This window comes from Hermetia illucens, chromosome 6, assembly GCF_905115235.1.
Source record: "Hermetia illucens chromosome 6, iHerIll2.2.curated.20191125, whole genome shotgun sequence".
Taxonomy (NCBI): domain Eukaryota; kingdom Metazoa; phylum Arthropoda; class Insecta; order Diptera; family Stratiomyidae; genus Hermetia; species Hermetia illucens.
Genome location: NC_051854.1, coordinates 57,139,185 through 57,156,058, shown reverse-complemented (window position 1 = coordinate 57,156,058; position 16,874 = coordinate 57,139,185). Strand labels below are relative to the sequence as shown.

At 41.1% G+C, this 16,874-nt stretch overlaps 1 protein-coding gene and 1 long non-coding RNA gene across 17 annotated transcripts in view; one reads left to right on the top strand and one right to left on the bottom strand.

Moving 5' to 3' along the window:
* LOC119658683 (TLD domain-containing protein 2) overlaps nt 1–16,874 on the bottom strand; it is a 357,611-nt gene that overhangs the window by 137,111 nt on the left and 203,626 nt on the right. For 11 of the 16 annotated variants that reach the window (XM_038066255.1, XM_038066248.1, XM_038066249.1 and 8 more), the window contains 3 exons: nt 13,027–13,098; nt 12,454–12,560; nt 726–1,058 (listed from right to left, as the gene is read on the bottom strand). In XM_038066255.1, coding sequence (XP_037922183.1) covers nt 726–1,058; nt 12,454–12,560; nt 13,027–13,098 — 512 coding nt within the window. Of the gene's footprint in view, nt 1–725; nt 1,059–1,130; nt 2,309–12,453; nt 12,561–13,026; nt 13,099–16,874 lie in introns of those variants that run through there. The other 5 variants (XM_038066256.1, XM_038066259.1, XM_038066250.1 and 2 more) reach the window with 2 other exon arrangements.
* On the top strand, nt 2,524–10,047 carry LOC119658686. Its single transcript, XR_005250272.1, has 3 exons — nt 2,524–2,755; nt 2,826–2,944; nt 9,919–10,047. It is a non-coding gene; the product is annotated as an uncharacterized LOC119658686 (long non-coding RNA).

Sequence of the window (16,874 nt, the reverse complement as noted above, 5' to 3'; positions counted from 1 at the left end):
TGAGGCGTAGATTTCATATAAGAGTGGTACACTCTGGTTTTTTTTCCAGATTTTTAGGTTGGATAGCTTCCAAAATGAGTCCTGTCTCATTTTAAGTGTCCACATTTTAACTCCTTTCTCGCGCATTTTACAATCCACGTCGAAACTAATATCAGTTTCGGTTGTTACTAATCTTTAATTTGTACCATGACTATATCCGGCTATATCCGGTGAAAAAATAGATTACATCCCCCTTTGCATGTATGGAAGACGCCCCCCACCCCTCCCCCTCTTTAAACCCCACGTAGATTTATGTCACTCACTGTATGCGTGAGATTTAGTCGTTCCCATCTGTCCACCAAATTTCGTTTGAATCGGTTTAGCCGTTTTGGAGAAAAGTGCGTGTGGTAGAGAGACAGACAGAGGATAAATCCCTTCTTTTACACAAAACCTTAAAAAAGGTAATCTCGTCAACAATGAAATAATATCGTAATAGAGAAATGATTCCGTGTGTTTGTGAACTCCACATAAGAATGAAGGAGGTGTACAAACCTCAATCGACGGAATTGTCTTTGTCTTGAAAATGTCGAGAAATTTATTGAATTTTCCTACATAATTATCAGCAAAAGTTATGGTTTTTTATGGATACTTCTCAAGCTACTTTTTTTAAAACCTAATTCGATCATAATTTTATCGGAAGACTACATCAGAGATGCAATACCTTGCAAAATTCAACCTGATCTTACCTTTCTCCTCCGGAACCAATTCCTCCTTAGAAGATTTCCTGTCGACTGGACTAGATTTCCCCGATGCCGATGTTGGTTTTTCATCGCCACCACTGGTACCCGATGCTGTGGCTGTTGTATCTGTTGCTTCGGTGGAACCATCAGCTTTTGACTTATCTGGAACCAGCAATTGCTGACCCGGAAATATGAATGAAGTATTCAAACGATTGAGATGCGATAGTTCGGATGGTGTGGTATCAAAACGTGCTGCAACTGATGTAAGTGTGTCGCGATTTCCAACCGTGTATGTAATTGTAGGGATCGTTGGTAGCGATGATTTCTTCTTATCACCATCTGAAATGAAAGAAGACAGACTTGAGTAAAGTTCCACATTGCAAGAAAGATAAAAAGACAAATTTTATGTACGTTTCTCTTCTTCGATGGCGGGGACATCAATAACAATTTCTGTTTGCTTCAATTCTTCGTAGTCATCCCCGAAAATGTTCTCCTCAATATCATACTTCGATGCAATTATTAAAAACTCGTTTGAGTTGCGCAACCGATAAATTTGTATGAATTCCATGATGTGCTTTCGATAAGGGGAGCCTGCCAGAAGCATATCGATATCGGAACGATTATTGCGAATTCAACACGCGAGCACTGTGATCGAATTTCCATATTTTAGTCGTAGTCATTTATGTTATGAATTTTTATAGTATTTTTGACCCTGCTATTGATATGTGCTTCGCGTACTTTCCCCGAAGATGGAAGTGTTCTCTAGCAGCAATCAACAAACATTCATGCATTTTGCGAAATTATGTAGAGGATATGGTTGAATGGAAATTCATGGAACTTGGGGGGGGAGTCTAAGGAAACTTTTTATTCAGTTTATGAGTGAATACTATCAAAAGCTCTTTGGCTTATTTCGTTTCTCCCGTTCATTTCACAGATAAAGACCACTAGGACCCAAACGCGAACTATACGGAACACTTGAAGAACTTTAAGTAGATCTGCGCAGAAGTATGCGTCTGCAAATTCCATCATTCAAGAACTGACTTTTTAACAAGAAGTAAGATTCATCGAGCAACAACCCGATAACAAAAGCCAGCGGCTTCCTCAAAATTTCGGTTTACCATTGGTCTCATAAGGAACGCTATCTCACTGATAAGTTCACGCTGAACGGGGGTACGTATAAAATAAGTGCCATAACCAATATCAACAATAGCGCGATTCTGTAAACAATGCAGCCCACATATCAAGAGAAAGCCTCATAACTCGCACTTTCTCGGAGTCGAGAAGTTGATTGAAGTGCTTTCCACTCTAAAGATATCGTAGAAAGCCTGAAAAGTCAGTGATAGAATATTGTTCACAAATTAGAATCAAATGGCTTTAAGTGGAGCAAGTGATTTGCCTTTTAGAGGCAAAATAAATTGATGAGTCACTTTCAAGGGTATTCAACTAGACGTTTAATTGATGCAAATTTATTTTCAATATCATAATTTCCAATAGCTATTGGCGTTCTGTTGTTGATGTTGTTTGTCTTAAAACTGCACAACAAAACAAGGCTTTAACCGCTTCGACGCGCAAATAGAATCTTTTCTTATTAAATCAATCTGAAATGATTTTTTCACTTGGGTTCACTTGGGCTATCTATTATAAATTACACGTTCTAAGCCGCCGCACTTTAGCACGTTAGACTAGATTTGGGAAGGAGAACCGGCCGAATTTACAGCTTGGTTAGAAATATTTATTTATTAATTTATCGTAGTGCTAACAGTGATAAGCGATACTGTAGAGCACTCTAATGCAGCAATTTTATTATGAAAAACGACTCCACGCTATCTATTTCTCGGCCAGAAATGCTCACTATTATCTGAGAAGGTCGAGATTAGAGGTTCATAATGTGATTATCGAACTTTATAAGATAGCGAATATCGACTCAATTACCGTGTCTTAATGTACTTCAAAGCGAACATTTTGTTTGGCTGAGCGGCCTAGAAAAGGCCTGTAAGCGCCCTGACTTGTCGATACTGGTATGAGAACGATGAAATGTAATATGCTGGATTTATTATTATATTATTAGCAGTTGCAACAGTATTACTCCCTTTTCCTCTTTCACAGGCTGACCAGAAAGTTCTAACAAGGATTTGGTATAGTTTGACAAATGAAAAACCGAAAGCTGGTTATCTCAGATAGAGAAAATTTCGAGGCGGTTTTACATAGATTATGGCGGCAATTATGTAAGTGTAATACTCTCATAAAAAATAATTTAAAATTGAAATTAAATTAACTTTTATCAAGAATATAAAAAGATATTTATATTACTTAATTAATAATACATAATTTAAAACTTAATCGAAACTAATTTACTTTTGAGTTATTATCTAAGTTACTTTTCCTTAAAAAGTTTTGAGAAAACATTCGTTTTTTTTGGCTTGGCGGGAATGAGCGGTGAGCCGCCGGCGGGTGGCGGACCAGACCGGCCCCCCACCATAAGGTCTAGGGGCACTCGGATCGGTCGTGGAGTCCGCAACGAGGAGGATCCAGACTTGAAAATAGCCAAAGTGAGGATAGCCAATCTTGAAAGGAGAAATGGCGAGCTGGCGAAGACGCTCGAAGATTTCAAATGACAACATTGATGAAAAAAAATGAAAAGCTGACAGAGCAGCTAATGGCTGGGGAGGCGGGCCCGCCGTCTCCAAAGGTAGCCAGAAAAAAGGTTAAGCTATCTTCGACTACTTTTGCAATCATGGAAGAACCGGGCTGCCTTGAGGGCGAACAAGTTCTCGACGGCGAATCTGTCCGTATGGAGGACATAGAAAGCAGTAAAGCAGACGATACGAGAGTCGGCGACAACGGTGGCGAGGGAAATGTCCCAGAAGAGGATGCTAACCAGGCAAGTTGCAATAGTGAAGATGGAAAATTGGGTGAGTTTTTGGTCTATGTTTCCAAAAAATTAAAGAAAAAAAACAAAACTCAAGAAAAAATGTTAAATAATGTTAAAAATAATGCAAGTACCAGTGAAAATTTAAAAAATAATGCAAGTACGAGTGAAAATTTAAAAAATGGTCCGACTGGGGATACAATTAGCACCCGAAATAAAGAAAAGGGGGAAAGGGTGCCCCCAATTAATGTTTATAAATTAGGTGGTAGAGATTTAGCCACTCTACTTAATAGGAGCGCGGGGCTCTCAAATTTTGTTATTAAAAAGACGGGGGCCGAGAGAGCCCAAGTCAAATGCAATAAAATTGCAGATTATAAAAAAGCACGGGAGATCCTCGAGCGAGTGAAGGCTCCTCACTTCACCTACACTCCAAAGGAAGAGAAGGTGCAAACCTTCCTTCTGAAAGGCTTGGATGCGGAGGAAGAGCCCGACGAGGTGCCCAAAATGCTCCGGGAGACGGGAACTGAGGTTAAGTTCCTCTCAGTGTCACGGTTTAGTACGAGGAGGTCCGTTTTGGAAAAACAAATCCTGCCGCACTTCCTCGTGCAGATAAGCCCGGAGAGCCGGGGAAGCGATCTGATCGGCATCAGGTCGCTTAATTACCAGGCCATTCGTTTTGAGCGCCTGCTAAGGGGCGAAATAGTCCAGTGTCGAAGATGCCAGCGCTATGGTCACTCGGCAGTGAACTGTCAAATGACCTTACGATGTGTAAAGTGCGGGAAAGACCATACCGCAGCTGAATGTTCGCTGACTGAAGCAGATGGCAAACTTTCTGTGTTAACTGCGGAAGCGGAGGGCATCCGGCTTCGTACCGTGGATGTCCTGTATACCGCAATGTTAAGGTCACAAGGCAGCAAGCACCGAGATCGGCCCAAAAAACGAAGGTGTCAGCAGCGTTGGATGGTACCGTCCCTTCGGCACCAATCGTCTCGGGGATCCCATTTGCAGAAGTAGTTCGACAAGGGGGAGCTAAGAAGCCCCAACAAGATGCAAGTGGCGGGATGAACACTATCCTCAATAAAATACTAACCATGTGTGAAAACATGCAGCATACGCTGCACGTACACAATAAAAAAATAAATAGCATAACAGAATATTTACACAAACAGCATGCCCGCTGCTAGGTCTGCAGTCACAGCGGTACCACTGGATGGTCTCCGGATCATCGCGATTAATGTGAATTCCATCGTAGGAATCCACCGAAGAGCGGAGCTCCTTGATTTCGCTGCCAGACAACAGCCTGACATAGTCTTGATTTCAGAAACCCACCTCAATCCGAGGCATTCGATAACATTCAAGGATTTTGAATTCGTGAGGAACGATAGACGAAATTGTGATGGGGGAGGTGGTACCGGAATACTTGTGGGTCGCCATTATCGTTTCAGGCATATTAATAGGCCTGAATTTGAAACCTTTGAGTGTATCGAAGTCTCATGTATTCTTTTTTCACTGCCTAGAGGAGGGAATTTATACATTCCGTCAGTCTATGCAGTGGGAAACAACCGAGCCAAGTTCAGGGAGGAATTCCATTCTCTGTTTACGATACTCGAACTGAATAGGCTGCATAATTACTATATTATAGCTGGCGACTTGAATGCTAAGCATACCTCGTGGCTAAACGCCACAAACAATCCCAGAGGGGTATTCCTCAAATCTTGGATAGAGCAATACCAGATAGAGTATAAATGCGAATTATATGGGTCAGAGAGTCCAACCTGGCCCAGGGCAAATTCCTATCTGGATTTGTGCATTGCTGACGCGCGCTTGAACTTTAATTTTAGGAATCCTCAACGGAAACTACAGACTCTTCCTTACGATAGCGATCATAACGCTATTCTTATTGAAGTTCTGTTTGATGGACGAAGAGTTCGCCTTCTGCCGATGGACAGTGGTGTCCACAGGCTGAACTTTAAACAAACAAATTGGAAGAAATTCCAAGAGAGGTTTATTCGGGGATATCGAGAGGAATGCCCACCTCTTGATGGGGAAAACGATAGTACAATTGCACCAGGTGACAGGAACTTGAGCAACGAGGAAATACTTCAGTATCTTCTCAAGCTGGAGAACTTAACGCTGGAAACAATTGAACAAGTCGTCCCTAAAATTAAACCTCGCAATAATATGGAAGGATATGAAACTGCAGCCATAAAACGGTTGAAAAAAGTGAAAAGCCTTCTGCTCACTCGCGTCAACAAAATCTATCGGAGATATGGGGACTATCATCATCCCATATTGGTTGAGTTCAAATCACTTCTAAAGATCGCGCGGGATCTTATCCGTCAACATTACGTAAATGAAGTGAACTCCCAGTGGCGGGAGAAGTTAAAGGGTCTTTCACCAAGCGATCCAGATTCCATGTTTACTAAGATAAATACGTTATTCCGGAAGAAGTCACGAATAACTGTGCCGAGAATTAAAGTCGGTGGCAGCGAGATACAACACCTTTTTGACTCAGGTATAGACACGAATAGTGTAACTGCTGATGCGCAAGGCAATTACATCGTGATGGATGATGCTCTGAAACTCGAACTTATAGGGGAGCACTTTGAATCGGTGCATCGGCCCAGAACGGACTTAGAGCCAACGCAACTTTCGGAAATTGTAGAACGAGATGTCCACAATTTGAAATATAGCCTGAACGGCACCACAGTTCTCCAATTTAGCTCTGCGTTGCAGGCTGATCTCATACCGAGTGATAATCTGCTTGATTACTTTGTCTCATGTGTTGAGTTAACTTCCATATTCAGAAGAGTGAACAATAAGAGATCATCCGGTATGGATGGCATTCCCAACGTGGTCCTCAGGCATTTACCAGACATTGCCATTCGTAATTATTGCATTTTGTTCAATAATTTATTGAACAATTCCTTCTTTCCAGGACAATGGAAGAAAGCCCGTGTATTCCCGATTTTAAAGAGAGGGAAGGATTCATCCAGCCCTCAAAGCTACCGCCCAATCAGTTTGCTGCCTAACATCAGCAAGGTGTTTGAGGTTTTGGTATTGAAAGCCTTGAACGGGCATATCAAGAAGAAGGAATTATTGCCGAACGCGCAATTCGGATTTCGATCTGGACATTCGACAATACATGCAATAACGAAGGTAACGTCTGATATTTGCTGGCGGATTAACAATGGTGAGTGCGTAGGCGCTTGCCTTATAGACATGGAGAAAGCCTTTGATACCGTCTGGTTGGATGGACTGATTTTCAGGCTCCTGAAGAATGAGTTTCCCAGTCACCTCGTAGCGATGATGTGTAGTATGCTGTATGGCAAGTGCTTTGTTATTACGGACGGAAATCTCACTACTAACAGAGAATTTCATGTTCTGAATGGATTACAGCAAGGGACAGTGATTGCGCCTACACTTTTTGCGGTATTTGCCGGCGAATTGCTCAATTCTTTCGATTTTAATAAATCTCCTAAAAGGTCGTTGGTTGCCTTTGCTGACGATCTGATAGCCTACACGGCGCACAAGAAGGTAACTGAGGTGCAAGTTGAACTTCAGAAGATGTTCAATGATATTAAGTTCTTTACGAACAGTTGGCGGATGAAAATCAATGCGCAAAAGTGTGAAACGATTCTGTTTCGAAATTCCTTGGCGTATGCCAGTAGGAACTTGAAAAGGAATTGGAGAGATTTCCACATTGTCGCGAACGAGGATAGTTCAGAGCGCATTCCCCATAAGAAGTGCGTTAGGTACCTGGGTGTGCGTCTTGACGAGCGTCTCCAATTTAACGAGCACGTTAAAGTCGCGCTAGAAAGCGCTCGCAAGGCATTCATGTCTCTTCGAAGACTCTTTTATGCTCCACATCTTAGCCGGAAGGTTAAGATTATTTGCTATCTTACTTTGGTTAGACCGGTGCTTACCTATGGGTGTGCTATCTGGTTTAATTTGAGTGCTAGCCAAATGGAGAAAATAAGGATCTTTGAACGGAAATGTCTGCGTGCTTGCACGGGGCTTAATAGGACTGCTTCGTCAAACTATGAGCACTATGTAACTAATGAAGTGATCTATGCAGCTGCTGCTGTGCCAAGAATCGATACAGTTATCGTCAGATTGATTCGGAATCATATAGTGCGATCTGCTTCGCATGGTGAAAACCCTTGGGTTTCGCAGCCGTTCTACCCAAATGATGGGTATTTCGAGAAAACTCTCACGACAGGCTTCATTCCTCCCGAAGCGTTCGTGTATCTTGACAGGAATGGTCTAATTCTTGATTCTGCCGGTGATCCGGTTATGTATCATATACATAGGCGGGCCACGGACAAAAGGATAGAATACCCCCCGAATTTGACAGTGGGGGTTCCGGGATTCGACTGGAGATACTCCAGAGCGAGAGCAATTGACATTAAGCGGGATGAAAAAGAGAAATCTTGGTACTGGTGGCTGCGGGATGCCGGTTAGCGGTGGCCGTGCTCAGTCCTGCCATTTGTTTCTTGGTGGGGCTTTGTAAATATGTATACATTGAACGGGTGCTGATTTTGTCTCCAGTTGTAACTTATAAATACATACGTTATTATTCTTTGTTTTGTTTTTTGTTTGTTTTTTTTTGTATGGATGTTATTTTAAAAAAAAAGAAAAAATGTGTAATATAAAATCTATAATTATGATAGTTTTAAGAACAATAATTTAAGTTAAAAGTGTCTTTTGAAGCGATCAAATATTTATTATTACTTTTTATATTTCTTTATTTGCCACTAAGGCCAAGTGAATTCTGTCGGGTTTTTGACCATTTCCCGACAACTTATTGTAAAATTAGATTTTCATTTCTTACTGTTTCTCTTCTCTGTCTGTAAATCGTTATTCAAAAATTTTGAGAGCCCACAGTGGCCATTAGATTTAAGTTATTTTTGTTATTTTAAAAGATTGTTTTTTATTGTTCATTTTTCCAATCCATATACTATTGTTACCTATTTCTTAAAAATAAAAATGATTTTAAAAACAAAAAAACAAAACAATACTCTCATACTATATTATTTTAGATTGAAATAATTTCCCATTAAAGCACATTTTCAACCTGTAAGTGTAAATGTTGATAACAGTGGTAAGATTTTCACCAGACTTTTCAATTTTATAACATATACTGCCCTTTATGCAACTTGAAAAAAAAACGGAATCGGCTGATTCTCAATGTGAAGAAAAACATTATTAAATTTTTTGATGAGACTACCAATTGCATCATATTTGGTGGACCATGTCTTATATCAGAGGACCACCAGGTTCTTTTTTTTTTAATTTTTGAACCAGTTAATTTTGGTGTCTTTCAATTTTCAAGTGTGAATTTTTCGACGTATTTCGCCGTCCTTACTAACCTAACACGATAGTTCCTACCCCTTATGATTATATAATGAAGTCTCAATAGTTTATATCCCAATTATTTAAATTTTCCAGCTGCTAAAGCTAATTTTTCTTAGGCCTCCTGGTAATTCATACCAAACTGTCAATCTCTTGACCATACGAATTATTGGGATTCTACTGTGTCTATAAAAAAGACGTTTTAGCACTTCTGAGCCTCCCCAATACTCGTTCGCCCCTTCCAATTTCAAAATTCACATCCCGACTTTTGTAATGAATAAATTTAATTGTCGATGATCAAATGACCATCCTAAGTGACCGGAGGCGCGATCGCGCCACTCAGGGTCAAAGTTATATGGCTACACGTGCGTGGTCGAGCCGTCCTTTTTAAGGTTTTGTCTGCAAAATTAGGGTTTTGTTTGCAAAACAAAACCTTATTTTGTTTTTATTTCTCATTTTCAAATTTAGCTCGTGTGTTGTTCATTTCGTTAAGCTTGCGCGAATCTCCCTGTTTGTGCCGGAAAAGACACGTGAATTTTTGTGAAATGACACGTGAGGGATCCAAGTATTCAAAGGGTCCCCCGCCCCACAGTCCCGAACTTGGTTACCACAGAGGTGTGCAAGCACGTACCGACGAAGCACTTCGATGAAGCTTCCATATTTGCAGGTGGACCTTCACGGTCAATTTCGCCATCTTTTTAGGTATTTTGGGATAACTCTCCCTCTTGGTTGCCTCCCACCGCTTAGGATGTGCACTTGATCATCGACAATCAAATTTAATCATAACACATTAACTTCAATAAAAAGAAATCAGTTTTTACAATGATCACTTCTATTTTCCTTTTTATAATTGTATTTACAAACCCTACCAACTTTTCAATTCCCCAAAACTGTAAAATTCATTTAAATCTTTTCAAATTTTAATATAGCAATTTTCTAATAATCCGAAAATTATGGTTAATCTTTTTGTTATAGAGGCCTGCTTATGCTGCATATTATCATATGCATTTCTAACGCTTTTTTATGACAAAGGGCAAATGCATGCGAATAGAAACTAATTCTGTGGGGATTTTATTGTTATAATGAGGCCAATTTGAAGCGAGGCAACTCAATACAAAATTATAGAAAAATTCAAAGTAGTTTTATTGTTGTTTCAGCTAACGGGGAATTTTGCGTGGAAGTTTTGGAGGCGAACAAAGAACATGATAAGCAACATTCACGACGTGCTTTGTGGATTTCTTGGTTCTTAGGAGGAACATTTTTAATCCCCTACATCACTGTCAGCACGCTTACCGGGACGGTCAATTGAAACTGCTCTGTATCAGCTGACAGAGGTACTACGAGATGCCATAGAAACAAAAGAAATTGCACTGTGCGCGTTTTTGGATATCGAAGGAGCATTCGACAACACATCGCACACGGAGATACAAGATGCCCTGAGCCGCAAGCGAGTGAGAAACATCCTGGCATTCTGGATGGGCAAAATGCTAGAAAGCAGGCAAATAGAAATAACGACAAGTACAAATTCTATTGTCATGAACAGTACTCAAGGTTGTCCATAGGGCGGGGTACTATCGCCACTTATGTGGAGTATGGTAGTGGATGAACTCCTGGACGTGTTAACAAATACTAGAATACAGGTCCAGGATTACGCGGACGACATTGTTTTAACTCGTAGGGGTAAATATGAAGATACCCTATGTGATAGAATCCAAACTGGACTAAGGATGACTAGTGCCTGGTGCAGGAAGGTGGGACTGCGGATTAATCCAGCCAAAACTACCATAATACCATTCACTAGGAAGCATAAGCTTGATCACCTCAGAGCCATACGTTTACATGGCATGGATGTGAAACGAGAAACAGAGGTCAAATATTTGGGAATGACGATAAACCAAAAGCTACCCTGTAAGACACATGTCGGGAAGCCACGAGGGCTCTGATGACTTGTAGGTCCATGGCAGGAAAAAAAATGGGGTTGCATCCCGAAAATACTAATTTGGATATATACTGCAATAACCAACGATTACCTATGGAGCGATAATCTGGGCAGAAAGAACCGAGCTCAGCACACAAGCCAGGGAATTACATAAGCTCCAAAGGCTGGCTTGTGTGTGTATCAGTGGGGCAATGAGGACATGCCCAACAGCATCCCTAGAGGTCCTTCTGGGATTAACCCCTCTACATCTGCACATACAGATGCAGGCAAGGAGGGCGATATTCAGGATGACCGGGAGTATCAATGAGGCAGGGAGCTGTTTAAATCGAAGGAAGATTAATATTCTTTCTAGGCGGTATCCCGAATTACTGATACCAAGAGATAACATGACAACGAGGTTTCATTTCGATAAGAAGTTCGAAACACGTTGGAGTAACAAGGCAAACTGAGAGAGCCGGTTTCAGTGGCCCAAGGAAAATGTACTTGGAGCCAATGGGTAGGTACACTAGTATATTTCAGGGGGAAATATATAGCAGACACAAATGTGCGTCCTTTAATCTCCAAAGGAACTACAGGGGACAGAACATTGTTATTCTCGCCGACAGAAAAGCAGCAATCAAGGCACTTACGTCCAACCTGCTCAACTCTAAACTGGTATGGAAATGCTTTGAGAGATTAAATACGCTCGGCTCGTCCAACAAGGTCTGAATACTCTGGATTTCAGCGGACGAACTAGCCAAGAAGGGAATAGGGACGCCTTTACATGGCCACAGCCCTTCTGTGGAATCGGAAACGGTTTCATAGCTATGACATTAAAAAATAAAGAGGAACGATTGAGGGAACTATACTGGGCGGGCCTACCAGCAATGAAGTAGTCCAAGGTGCTTATTGGGCGATACGAACCCAAGCGCACAAAGGATTGACCTCACCAAAAACAAATTCCGAATCATGGTGGGAATTCTCACTGGTCACGGTCGGCTAAATTATCACCTAAGGAAACTAGGGATGTCTAGGGACACTGCCTCCAGGTTCTGTGCGGAGTGTAATGAAACCTCTATACACGTTCTGGGACAGTGGAACCAAAGACTGTGTCCGGCACTTGTGCAAAGTAGGACGAGGCATCTGGGAGATCACTTAATACCAGATGCAAAGTTGAAAGATTTGGAAGTAGGGAATATACTAACATTCCTAACGGTTAAAGGCTTGCTTGAGATACTATATAAGATCACTATAACCACCATATGAGGCACAATAGTTCTTCAAGGACGCGATGCGACCTTCGCTTAACAGAATAATAATAAAAGTCAAATAACGCAAAATCAGTAACTTTTGGTGGAAATTGATCTAAAGCTGTTTTAAAGTCCTCGAAAAGGCCTTTAAAATGAGGCGCACATCGGCGTTATATAACGGTTTTGACTGAAAGAATTTGGAGCTCGCTCCCGATTTTCGACTTTAATGACTGGACTAATGTACACATATGGACACTTTAGATATCAAAACAGTAAACTTATAGATAAGTTCTGTATGCCATAGTGATATATTATTATTTTTCTAGAAGGAATAAATCTTACCTTTCGATAATCGATCGATGCTTTCAAAACGTCCTTCAACTTTTGATCGTAGCGAATCAAGATCAAAAGGAGCTGCGAGTCCATGATCAACACTTCGTGATTTACTCCTAGAAGGAACGGACGAGAGAAGAAGACAATATAAATTTGTGGTTCAACCCAGTGACAAACTGCATAACTTCTAAATTGCAAAAAATCTTCCGAATTAAAAGTTTAGAGTAAAATCCAATTAAAGTGGTGCAATTTTAAGGAATATCTACATATAGGCAGCTACTGCTTCGCAGCAATGCGTTAAAATATAAAATGCAACTAGCTTTTATCTAAATGCATGGAATCTGCCAATTGTTTAGTTGAATTCATCCAAAGATACGAAAATGTTGCTACATGCACTAAATATAACTAAAAAGTATCTACAGCTGTACAATGTTCATTCTAGATGAATTTTCAACTCTACAAATTCTTGTACGTACCAAATTTTCTTGAAGATTTGGGAATAAACCAATTTTTGGATATAATCACGAAAAAGTGCATATTTTCGTGAAAACTAATAGTAAGAAAAGCATTTGTTGTACTTACCTACGAGTGGGTGGAGCTAAGCAGTCAGCGCTGCGTGATAATAAGCCGACATCTTGACTAGCTCTACGTGACCTGAATTGATTAGTTCGAGAAAAAAATATTTTAAAAATAAAAGCAAACTCAAAACAAAAGGAAAAGAAAAAAAACAAAAAAGTATATTCAGCAAAGTGTAATGTATCAACAGAGAAAAATCAAATAAGCGTCTCGTGGTTTATTGATTTAAGAAATCTCAACGAAATTTTTTAAGACGTTTAAAAGCATTAAGACGAACCAAATGATGTTGTTTCACTTTGTTATGTTAATTAGTGTTTTGGTGAGTTGAATTGAACATAATATTTTGTGATAATTGAGCGTAAATTGGGGTAAAAAGTGTAAACACAAACAAGTGTGCGCTGTGCGGCTGGTGCATATGAAATTCTACTTTATGTAAATTGCATTGTGTAATTGCTTAATTAATGTTATAATTTGACGATTTGTTATTTCAAAAACGTAACAGCGCGGTATGTGAGGAATGCAGTGTAGGTGCTCGAATACTAGAAAAGAAGATCGACAATTTCACTGAACACTGGTTTAAAAGGATCAAGGCAAGAGGAAAACAATCTTTAATTCTCCGTCGGCAGCAGATTTTCAAAATATAATAATCTACTGCTATTAACTTTATTCGAACTGATATCGTAACGGTATTCACCGTGAGGCCCAGACCCCATGCGTATAAACTATATTTTTTCAGATTTTTTCCGTTGGGCAGTTTTTGAGAACGGATCCTTGAAGTAATTGACCCCCTCGGGGCCCTGCACCTTCCCCTTTGCCTATACTATCAAAATCAGCACCTGCCTGGAAAAATACTAATCAAGGCTTGTTCGGTGAAACCAAATTTTGCACACCACGTTTACGTGCATGTGCGACTCTCCACCCTTAAGTTCGACCTGTAAGAATGTATTAGGTTGTTGCACATGAAATGGCCGATTTGGCAGTTAAGTGAAGTTAGTTGCGATTTTGCTGTATCAAACCACCACCAGCTGGGGCTGTTGGTGTCAGATAATGAAGTATAAATATTCCTATATTTAATCAAGGAGTCATTTCAGTTTTGAATATCGTTGTGATAACAGTGAATAAAAAGGAAAAAAGGATGGAAAAGAGCGAAGAACGTATACTCTTTATGTATGAGTTCAAACTCGGTCATAAAGCAGCGGAGGCGACCAGAAACATTAACAGCGCATTTGGAGCTGATACGGTAAGCGAACGAACCACACGGCATTGGTTCGTAAAATTCCGTTCAGGCGACGTAAACCTTCAAAGTGAGCAACGTGGACATCCAGGACCATCGATTGACAAGGACGAGCTGCGTTTGCTAGTCGAATCTGACACACGTCAGTCTGTGAGAGACATTGCAGAGAAACTGGGCATACACTATTCGATAGTTTCCCGGCACTTGCAACAACTTGGAATGGTGAAAAAGCTCGACAAGTGGGTTTCGGATGCCCTTACGGAGCAAAACATGGCGCTTCGTATGGAAATTTGCAGTTCTTTACTCACCCGCAACAGAAGTGATCACTTTTTCCACAGAATAGCGACATGTGATGAAAAGTGGATATTATACGACAATCGTCGTCGATCAACACAATGGCTAGATGCTGATGAGCCACCAAAGCATATGCCGACACCGAGTCTCCATTCGAAGAAGGTAATGGTGACTGTTTGGTGGTCTACACCAAAGATTGAGTATTCAACGGTCGAGATTCGTCAACAGAGATAATGTGATACTCCTTCATGACAATGCACGACCTCATGTATCCAGAACAACGGTTGAAAAGTTGAACGAATTGCAGTATGAGACTCTGCCTCATCCACCATATTTATCGGACCTTTCGCCAACAGACTACCACTTTTGTAAGCATTTTGATCATTTTTTGGTGGAAAAACAATTTAGGAATGAAGAGGCCATCAAAATTGCCTTCGGCGAGTTTATCAACACCCGAAAATTGAACTTCTTCGAAACTGGCATACATGCTCTTGTATCACGCTGGGAGAAGTGTTTTGAATCGACTGGCAACTATTTTGATTAATTAAATAAATTTTTATAAGTTTTACAATCCTGTCAAATTTTAGTACCAAATTGGCCATTTCATTTGCAACAACCTAATACTTTATAGTATGTGTGGAGCTTCACATTGACCTGAAGAACGTTATCATTGATACAGCCACAATAATATTTGGCCCCAGCCGCAAAAGGAGTCGGAATGGCTGGTTTGACGATGAATGTAAGCTAGCAACGGAACGGAAGAATGCCGCATACCGAGTAATGTTGCATTCTCAAAGAACGCGGGCACGCGCATGAACTCCGTCGCGCGAAGAAGCGACTTCACAGACGGAAAAAGGAAGTCTGGGAGAATCAACAGGTCTGTGAACTAGAAAAGAACAGGGAGCAGCCGCACCAGGCGCGCAAGTTTTACCAACAAGTCAGCAGGATGAAGCCTTATACACCTCGACGCTCATCCTGCCGAGACAAAGAGGCAAATCTGATTTCCGACAGAATGAGCATATTGAAGCGATGGGTTGAGTACTTTGATGAGCTACTGAACAAATAGAACATCGGCGAGTTGGAGGTCTCTCCGACTGAAGACGACGGACAAATAATGCCACCACCAAGTATAGGAGAAACAGTCCGGGCAATTCATCGGCTTAAAAATCATAAGTCGCCAGGAGCCGAAGGAATTACAGCCCAATTGGTTAAACATGGAGGCGACCAGTTACACCAAGTGGTTCATCAACTTGTGCTCAAGATATGGGACAGCGAATCAATACCTGACGATTGGCAACGAGGTATTATGTCTCATACATGAAAAGGGAGATACCACACAGTGCAGCAATTATAGAGGCATCACGTTGGTGAGTACTATCTATAAGATATGCTGCTCTATCTTGCTAGGTCGGATAGCTCCATACGCGCGGAAAAACATTGGCCCATACCAAAGAGGCTTCACTCCAGGCAAATCAACAACAGATCAAATTTTCTCTCTACTTGAAGCGATGGAAAAACTGTTGGAATATGGACACCAGTTGCACCATCTATTCATCGACTTCAAAGCCGCCTATGATAGCATAGCCAAGGTAAAACTGTACACGGCCATGAGAGAATTCGGTATCCCGACGAAACTGAGAAGACTGACTAGGCTGACCCTGACCAATGTGCGAGGCCAGATAAAAGCAGCAGGATCACTCTCAAGACCATTCGACATTAACAACGATCTAATACAAGGGGATGCCCTATCATGCGTCTTCTTCAACCTGGCCCTCGAGAAAGTGATCCGTAATGTTGAGGTAAATGCTAGAGGTACGATCCTCTTCAAGTCCACCCAGCAACTGGCCTATGCTGACGATATCGACATCATGGGAAGAACCACCCGAGACGTACAAACTGCCTTAATCCAGATCGAGCAGGCGGCGCGAAGTCTTGGGCTGCACATCAATCAAGACAAGACAAAGTATATGGTGGCAACGTCAGCACCGTAAACCAACCAACCAACAACATCAAACCGCACTGGTCAAACGGGGAGAATAAAGATAGGAGAATACAACTTTGAGTCCGTTGATAATTTCTCCTATCTAGGGTCGAAAATCGCAACCGATAACAGCTACGGTGATGAAATCCGCGCACCGTTGTTTTCAGCCAACAGAGCCTATTTCAGCTTACAAAAACTGTTCCGGTCGAAACGTCTCACCATAGGGTCAAAGCTCTTACTGTACAAGACAATGACCTTGCCAGTCCTCATGTATTCCACGGAGACTTGAGTTCTTAGCAAGAAGAATTGCGAACTCTTGGCCGCGTTCGAGAGAAAAATCCTCCG